Here is a 9,280-nt window from a genome sequence, read left to right as displayed (position 1 = left end):
ACTAATTACATTCCAGTTGATGAGGAATATTCCATGTATCTGTTCTAGAACATCTTGTCTCATTTTAACGTTTGTCTCTTGGTGGCGCAAGCCCTTCCAAATAGTAAAACCTTACATGTTGTAGTTTTCACCATGTAGAAACATAAATATCTTTGCAGGATATCACCTGAAGCTGACTCGGTGTTTCTCCCTCTATCCCCATGTCTAATCCAGTGGACACCATGAAGACACTTCCAGCTGCCTCCTTCATTCTGCTCTCGTCGATGAATTATGGATTTTCACAGAACTCCAGCAATCCTGTGGTGGACAGAGGCTGTGGGCTGAACCTCCTGCCGCACTATCTCAACCTGTGCAGCCTAGATGTGATCTGGGGCATAGTTGTGGAGGCAGTAGCAGGGGCCGGGGTGCTGACTGCCTTCTTATTGATGCTCATCCTCCTGGTGAAATTGCCGTTCATTAAAGACAAAGAAAAGAAGAGTCCCCTGGGAATCCAGTTCCTCTTCTTGTTTGGCACCCTGGGTCTGTTTGGACTGTCCTTTGCCTTCATTATCCCAGAAGATGAGAAGACGTGTCCCACCAGAAGATTCCTCTGGGGCGTTCTGTTTGCGCTCTGCTTCTCCTGCCTGTTGGTGCAGTCGTGGAGACTACGTCAGTTGGTGCAGCAAGGCAAGGGGCCGAATGGCCTGCTGCTGGTGGGGGCTGTGGCTGGCCTGGTGCTGGTGCAGATCATCATCGCAGTGGAGTGGCTGATCCTCACCATCGTCAGGGAGCAGAAACCTGCCTGCAAGTATGAACAGATGGACTTTGTCATGGCCTCCATTTATGTGATGTTCCTGATGGCGACAACATTCTCTCTTTCCTTCTTCACCCTGTGTGGAAAGTTCAAGAAGTGGAAGAAGCATGGCACCTCTATTATTCTAACGATGCTCTTCTCCATCCTGATCTGGGTGGCTTGGATCGTCATGTACCTCTACGGCAACAGGGAACTGAACAAGCAGCCTTCCTGGGATGACCCTGCCCTCTCCATTGCTCTCGTCTCCAATGGGTGGATATTCCTCATCTTCCATGCTATCCCAGAGGTCCACTGCTCAATTATTCCATCAAAACAAAACACACCGGATTACTTTGATGCCGTACAGCCCAGAATACGCGAGACTAACTTTGAGGAGGAATTGCAACTTCCACGCACTTACATGGAAAACAAGGCATTCTCCCTGGATGAGTCCGGAGCAGGTAGGCACGACTTGTAACTATGTCTGACTTGCTGATTAGCATTTAGATTTGTTCTGGAACATTTATTTTCCTACTCGTTCCTCGTGCCCTTTGTCCATTGCAGAAACAAAGCGATGTAAGTTGTGTTGCACAAGTACAAGACATTGGTGAGCTGGGCCTGGAGTATTGTGTTCAGTTGTGGTCACCCTGCTGGAAGAAAGATTAAGCTGGAAAGAGTGCAGAGAAGAATTATGAGGATGTTGCCAGGACTCGAGGGCTTGAGCTCTTGGGAAAGGTTGGGCAGGTTGGGACTTTATTCCTTGGAGTGCAAGAGCCTGAGGGATGATCTTGGGTATATAAAATCATACGGGTAAATGCACAGAGTCATTTACCTGGGATTGGGGAATCAAGAATTAGACTGCATGGGTTTACGGTGGGAGGGGGATGATTCAGGAGCAACCTTTTTACACAGATGGTGGCAAAAGATGAAGGGATCACAAGCAACAGCAAATTTGCAGATGATACAAAACTGGGTAGCAGTGTGAACTGTGAGGTGGATGCTATGAGAATGCAGGGTGACTTGAACAGGTTGGGTGAGTGGGCAGAGGCATGGCAGATGCAGTTTAATGTGGATAAATGTGAGGTTATCCACTTTGGTAGCAAAAACAGGAAGGCAGATTATTATCTGATTGGTGTCAAGTTGGGAAAAGGGGAAGTACAACGGGATCTGGAGGTCCTTGTTCATCAGTCTATGAAAGTAAGCATGCAGGTACAGCAGGCAGTGAAGAAAGCGAATGGACACTTGGCATTTATAACAAGAGGAGTCGAGTATAGGAGCAAATAGGTCCTTCTGCAGTTGTACAGGGCCCTAGTGAGACCACACCTGGAGTATTGTGTGGCGTCCTGGTCCCCTAATTTGAGGAAGGACATTCTTGCTATTGAGGGAGTGCAGAGTAGGTTCATGAGGTTAATTTCTGGGATGGTGGGACTGTCATATGCTGAGAGAATGGAGCGGCTGGGCTTGTACACTCCGGAATTTAGAAGAATGAGAGGGCATCTTATTGAGACACATAAGATTATTAAGGGTGTGGACACACTAGAGGCAGGAAACATGTTCCCAATATTGGGGGAGTTCCAGAACAAGGGGCCACAGTTGAAGAATAAGGAGTAAGGCATTTAGAACGGAGATGAGGAAATACTTTTTCACATAAGAGATTTGTGAGTGTGGAATTCTCTGCCTCAGAGGGCGGTGGAGGCCGGTTCTCTGGATGCTTTCACGAGCGAGCTAGATAGGGCTCTTAAAGATAGTGGAGTCAGGGGATATGGGGAGAAGGCAGGGACGGGGTACTGATTGTGGATGATCAGCCAGGATCACATTGAATGTGATCGAAGGGCCGAATGGCCTACTCCTGCACCTATTGTCTATTGAAATGGAATGAGTTGCCTGATGAACTAGTTGAGACGGGCACAATAACAACAGTTAACATACATTTGGACAGTGGCATGGATAGGGATGGCTTGGAGGGGAATATTGGCAAAACACAGGCAAATGGGATTATTTTAGGTAGAGCATCTTGGTTGGCATGGACAAGTTGGGCTGAAGGGCATGCTCTGTGACTTAATTTAGTTTATTATAGGAAAAACTGTGAAATACTTGACTATTGTTAAAGTTTTTTTAAACACATTGGCTTCCTGTTCCATTAATATTCCATGACACTACTCTTTATAGAAAATGTTTTCCAAATGCTAAACTGTTAACAGAGGCCAACATAGTTGGCTCATTCAGTCAGAGTTGTGCAAGAAAGATTTTCTGCATGATGTTTAAATGTGTCACAGATGTTCAGGGTTGGAGAACGGTTGTGTTCTTGTTGCCTTGGTTCTTGGTCTGGGCAAAATGGTCTTTTTTCTCCTGCCTCCCCTGTGCAGCCTTTAAGTCTGGGTTTCGCAATGGGAGTCTGGGGCAAAGACCCAACATCCAGCTACGCAGTAATGTTTACCATCCCACCGAGATGGCAGTGGTGCTCAATGGCGGAAATGTAAGTCGATGATTCTTCTGCATTTTGCAGGCATTCGGTATTCTGAATTATAACGGAAAATGTGTCTTTTAAGATAAAATAAGGTCATAAGTTTTCAAGAGAGAGTTAAATTTCGTTCTTAGGGCCAAAGGAATCGAGGGTAATGGGGGGAAAAAGCAGGAACGATTTTGGATGATCAGCCACGGTCATATTGAATGGCTATGCTGGCTCAAAGGGCCGAATGGCCTACTGCACCTATTTTCTATGTTTCCATAAGTCATAAGGTCATAAGTGATAGGAGCTGAATTAGTCCATTAGACCCTTCAAGCCTACTCCGCCGTTCAATTATGGCAGATCTATTTCTCCCTCCTAACCCCATTCTCCTGTCTTCTCCCCATAACCCCTGGCACCCGTACTAATCAAGAATCTATCTATCTCTGCCTTAAAAAATATCCACTGACTTGGCCTCCACTGCCATCTGTGGCAATTAATTCCACAGATTCACCGCCCTCTGACTAAAGAAATCTCTCATCTCCTTCCTAATGGAATTTTTGAGTTTGTGTTCATTCAAAATATGAATAAATGAGTTGACCAGACATTCCCTTCTGCCTGCTGTGAAATTCAGTAAGATCATGACTATTCCTCTAACCTTCCTGCCAAAAGAGAACTTAAAACATTCCCACTACTGTGGAGGAATGAGCGAGTGTGTCTGATTTATGGTGGGGGGGGTGGGGTACCCCAACAACATTACGATTCATCTTTTGAAATAGTGTTACAATATGAATACTTGTCATTCCAAAAGTTGAGGGAAAGCAAAAACTTTAAAGATAACTTTGAAATGGTCTGGATTTTATCAATGTCAGATCATTTTAATCATGCATTTTTAAGAATGCTGCGCTCAATTTTACAAATAGGTTTAGCTAGAAGGGTCTGAAGAAGGGTTTCGGCCCGAAACGTTGCCTATTTCCTTTGCTCCATAGATGCTGCTGCACCCGCTGAGTTTCTCCAGCATTTTTGTCTACTTTAGCTTTAAAAATCTTGATGTCTTTCAAAACGAGGTTCAATTAAGCCACCATCAAAGAGCGTTTAAAATGAACAACTATTTAGAGGCAGACAGTTTCAATGACATGGAGACACAAGAGACGACAGATGCTGGAATCTGTAGCAATGAGGGGGAGCAGCTGGAGGAAGTCATTGTGTAGAATGAAGGGCCTGTCCATTCCTTCTACAGATGTTGCCTGACCCACTGACTTCCTCCACACTCTCTGTGGTGTTACAGTTTTCTATCTCGTCTGTTTATTTCCCCCTGCCATCCAATTTGAATTGAATCAATGTGTGCATTCTCTCGTTCCCTGCATGTAATCTGCACAGCAAGGCAGCAGCTCCATGGCAGTGGATGCAGGTGAAGCAAATGGCAACGTGCCATGTCCACTGGATTAACAGCAGACTCTGGCAACTTCAGGAGAACGGCATTCCTCCACCAACTAATCCTTGGCATGTAGCCATGTCATCATGCCTATAAATAATGTCAGCTGTAAGCTCGCTGTTAGTTTGAAATAAAAATGCCATATAGTGTTTAACTATTTGCAAATTTACATTTTAACTGTATTGTACATAAATATTTAATCTATTGCTAAAATAAACTTGATTTATTTTTTGTGCTCAGTTTTAGTAACAATGTAAAAAGTCCTGGATAGAGTAGATGTGGAGAGGATGTTTCCACTAGTGGGAGAGTCTTGAACCACAGAGAACAGCCTCAGAATAAAAGTACGTACTTTTAGAAAAGAGATGAGGAATTTCTTTAGTCAGAGGACGGTGAATCTGTGGAATTCATTGCCACAGACGGCTGTGGAGGCCAAGTCAGTGGGTATTTTAAAAGCAGAAATTGACAGGTTCTTAGTTACGCATTGGTTAAGGGCGTGGAGCATTATGAGGACAAGGCGGGAGAATGGGGTTGAGATCAGCCATGATTGAATAACAGAGTGGACATGATGGGCTGATTGGTCAAATTCTGCTCCTATGCCTTATGTGGCCCATGGTTGCATGTTGGTACAGCAGTTAGTACTCTTGCCTCTCACTCCAAAAACTCGGCTTCCATCGTGACCACATGCGTAATGGAGAGTTCCCCAGGCCAAGGATTCCCCCCACATCCCAAAGACAAGCTGGGAAGACAGCAGAGGAGTTTTATGAAGATGTTGCCAGATATCGGAAGCCTGAGCTATAGGAATGCTAGAGAGGCTACGACTTTATTCCTGGGGTGTGCAGAAGGCTGTGGAGTGATCTTATAGACATGTATAAAATAATGAGGGAAATAGTTAGAGTGAATGTACAGAGTAGGGGAAACAACAACTAGAGGGAATAGGTGAGGGGGGGGGAAGAATTAATAGGAACCTGAGGAGCAACTTTTTCCACCTAGAGAGCAGAAGGTATATGGGACCAGCTGCCAGAGGAAGTAGTTGAGGCGGGTATAATAATATTTAGAATTCAAAAAAAAAAGATACAGAGTGCTGGAGTAACTCAGCGGGTCAGGCAGCATCTGTGGAGAACATGGATAGGTGACGTTTCACAGAGTGCTGGAGTAACTCAGTGGGTGCAGCAGCATCTATGGAGCTAAGGAAATAGGCAATGTTTCGGGCCGAAACCCGGGGTTTCGGCCTGAAACGTTGCCTATTTCCATAAGGATTTCGGCCCCGAAACGTTGCCTATTTCCTTCGCTCCATAGATGCTGCTGCACCATAACTCAGCGGGTCTGGCAGCATCTGTGGAGAACATGGATAGGTGACATTTCACAGAGTGCTGGAGTAACTCAGTGGGTCAGGCAGCATCTGTGGAGAACATGGATAGGTGACTGTTCTAAAGACTGAGAAAAGCTGGAAAAGGGGAGAGGCGGGACAAAGCTTGGCAGGTAATGAAGAACATGGAAAGGTCATGTTCCGGGTTGGGATCCTTCTTCAGAAGCTCTGAGGTCCTGACCCGAAACATTACCTATTCATAGCCATGGAGTTATTGTAGCACTTTGTCTTTTTTGGTAAACCAGCATCTGCAGTTCCTTGTGTCAATATTTAAAAGACACTTGGACAGGTACATGGACGGGAACAGGCTGGAGGGATATGGGCCAAACACAGTCAGGTGTGACTAGCGTAGATGGGGCATCTTGGTCAGCATGAGTGTTTGGCCAAAGACCCTGTTTTCACACTATGACTATAGACCAGTAAGTTAAATGACCCTCACTGCACATTAATGTCCAACAGAATGAATGGGTAGTATATGGGCAAAGGGAAGGAGGACGAGGCTGAGTGGGATTGACTGAGATGAGATGGTGTGTGTGGACCCAATGGACTTAGTGCTTGAGTGTCATTATCCATCGTCCAACGGTGTATTGTATACTAGTGATTATAACTCGCGATATGTAGAACTGCCAATTGCCAAACTTAGCTTCAGATTGGCACTATCCTGTTCATGACTCTAATGTTCATCGTGTTCTGCAGATCCCATCTGCTCCTCCCAACTACACAGGAAGACATCTCTGGTGAAGGCAGAGCTGATGGTGTTGTGGGCAAACTGCAGCTGGGCCATGCACAGGCTGCAGTCCGAGTGCAAGCTGGCGGTGTGAAACCACGACAGGCTGTATGAAGCCCAGCTACATGGGAGTTTCTTCACAACTGACCTTTTTAAATAGGGGTGTACATTGAAGCTAGTAGGCTGTACACGCCAAGTACTCTTTCCTTTAAAGCTGTGAGTCTTTAAATGAAAACCAGAATGATGCTGAAGGAATCATTTGTGTTGATGTAAATAAATATAGAGTGCATTACATTTAATAAATTATGGCAGTGTGTCATTTTCAATATTGCTTAATTTCTGCAAAACTAATAGCCAACAGTGAAACTCCCTGGAGGAGATGAGGATAACTTGTTTATCTTTGATATGAATTTACTGCAGCAGCAGTAATGAGTGTGGTTAGTGGGGAAGAGCTAATTGCAAAAGAACATAACTTCAGTATTTCTATATGTTTAGGCATATCACATTATCCAACAAAAAAAGCCATAATATAAATAAAAATATATCAATTTACCGTTTCAAGTGTAGCGTTTTCTATAAACGAGTAAGCAGTAATATTATTCCTTGGCATTGAAGATTCAGTGTGTGGTGCATGTGTGCTGTGTACTGACAGAAAGTGAGAGGGGAATGTTTTAATCATTTAAAAAACACATTTGCTTTGTGTGCAAGCAGTTTTGTAAATTCCATATTTCTGGTTAAAAGGTGGGAGAAAGGATTGTGATAGTGTAAATGTTTTCCTCAATTATCCCATGAATCCATTAACTGTTGTAAAATGTCACCACCCAAAACCCATCTTGCCACAGGTGAAAGGCCCCTTGATTCATCAAATTACTAAACCACGTGTATAATGTGCATTGAAGTTTGTTTAGTATATTATGACTTTAAACTCCTTGGTGAAAAAATACACATCACTGTTACACAGCTTACAGATAATGTTGACACTATTCCAGCATTTTGTGTCTATCTTTTTTTTAAACTTGTTGTTTGCTCTTTTGCAACAATGCTGCTGCTGCTGCTGCTGCTGCCTGATATTTAACTTTGTGCCTATCTATGGTACAACTGCAGATTTTATTTAACTCACATGACTGGCCAATGTGTTGACATGTCTATTCCAAACTGTTTTGTAAACAGAATCTGAATCAAAGTGTGTGCATGCATGGTGGGTTTGACAGGCTCACTCTGACAACCACTCTGTTTTGTGTGTACGTGTGAAGTGGGCAAGTTACACCGTCACCACATTTAAGGCATGTGCAAAAGTTTTATTTACAAAATCTTATTAAAATGCAATTATTGTAACGTCAGGTCTTCACTGTCTGCTTGGAAATGTAAAGTACCTCGCTGTTGTGCCGTCTAAGTACAGTCCTTTCTGATTTTCAGGAGTATCTCATACTGGGTGAGCTCTCTAATGGGCTCTTCAGCAGGGCTGGGTGGTGTCTCCTCCACCAAATCTTCCTCCATCGTCTGCCCCACTGTATCAGCAAACAAAAGCAAGTTAATCTCTGAAATATAGACCGTAATGTTTCCTGTATTACCCGGCAATGAGTCAAATAGAACTTGTGTCCAAGTGGTGGTCCATAATGTGGTGAACTATGTGTCAAGACAAACTCATCTCACCGGCCTGCGCATAATTTGTCCGTTCCCAACGTGTCCATGTACATCTTACCTCTAATGTATCAGCCTCCATCAACAGGACATTTACAACTCTATGGAAAACAAAATTGCCCGGCATATTTCCTTCAAATTAAATCTCTCTCATCTTATGCTGCTTGGTGGAGACCAGTGCAGTGAGCAGGCCTGCTCCATGGTGACCAGTGCAGTGAGCAGGCCTGCTCCATGGTGACCAGTCCAATGACCAGTGCAGTGAGCAGGCCTGCTCCCTGGTGACCAGTGCAGTGACCAGTGCAGTGACCAGTGCAGTGAGCAGGCCTGCTCCATGGTGACCAGTGCAGTGAGCAGGCCTGCTTCCATGGTGACCAGTGCAGTGACCAGTGCAGTGAGCAGGCCTGCTCCATGGTGACCAGTGCAGTGACCAGTGCAGTGACCAGGCCTGCTCCATGGTGACCAGTACAGTGAGCAGGCCTGCTTCCATGGTGACCAGTGCAGTGACCAGTACAGTGAGCAGACCTGCTCCATGGTGACCAGTGCAGTGACCAGTGCAGTGACCAGTACAGTGAGCAGGCCTGCTCCCTGGTGACCAGTGCAGTGACCAGTGCAGTGACCAGTACAGTGACCAGTGCAGTGACCAGTGCAGTGACCAGTGCAGTGACCAGTGCAGTGCCAGTGACCAGTACAGTGAGCAGACCTGCTCCCTGGTGACCAGTGCAGTGACCAGTACAGTGACCAGGCCTGCTCCATGGTGACCAGTGCAGTGACCAGTGCAGTGACCAGTGCAGTGAGCAGGCCTGCTCCATGGTGACCAGTGCAGTGACCAGTACAGTGACCAGTACAGTGACCAGGCCTGTTCCATGGTGATCTAGACAGCAGCCATCCACCAT

At 45.2% G+C, this 9,280-nt stretch overlaps 2 protein-coding genes across 5 annotated transcripts in view; one reads left to right on the top strand and one right to left on the bottom strand.

The window, feature by feature from the left end:
- The window catches only part of gprc5ba (G protein-coupled receptor, class C, group 5, member Ba), a 13,364-nt gene extending 5,283 nt beyond the window's left edge, over positions 1-8,081 (top strand). For all 4 annotated transcript variants that reach the window (XM_055650960.1, XM_055650963.1, XM_055650961.1 and 1 more), the window contains exons 2-4: positions 214-1,233; positions 3,139-3,248; positions 6,716-8,081. In XM_055650960.1, coding sequence (XP_055506935.1) covers positions 214-1,233; positions 3,139-3,248; positions 6,716-6,760 — 1,175 coding nt within the window. In that variant the 3' untranslated portion in view covers positions 6,761-8,081. The remainder of the gene's footprint in view (positions 1-213; positions 1,234-3,138; positions 3,249-6,715) is intronic.
- Positions 8,024-9,280, bottom strand: part of iqck (IQ motif containing K) — a 25,663-nt gene continuing 24,406 nt past the window's right edge. The window contains exon 9 of the mRNA XM_055650964.1: positions 8,024-8,254. Within this exon, the coding sequence (XP_055506939.1) occupies positions 8,136-8,254 (119 nt within the window). The 3' untranslated portion in view covers positions 8,024-8,135. The remainder of the gene's footprint in view (positions 8,255-9,280) is intronic.

Source organism: Leucoraja erinacea, chromosome 20, assembly GCF_028641065.1.
Source record: "Leucoraja erinacea ecotype New England chromosome 20, Leri_hhj_1, whole genome shotgun sequence".
NCBI classification, from domain to species: Eukaryota; Metazoa; Chordata; class Chondrichthyes; order Rajiformes; family Rajidae; genus Leucoraja; species Leucoraja erinaceus.
Note: the sequence above shows the minus strand (reverse complement) of the source record. Positions and strands in the feature narration are given on the sequence as shown.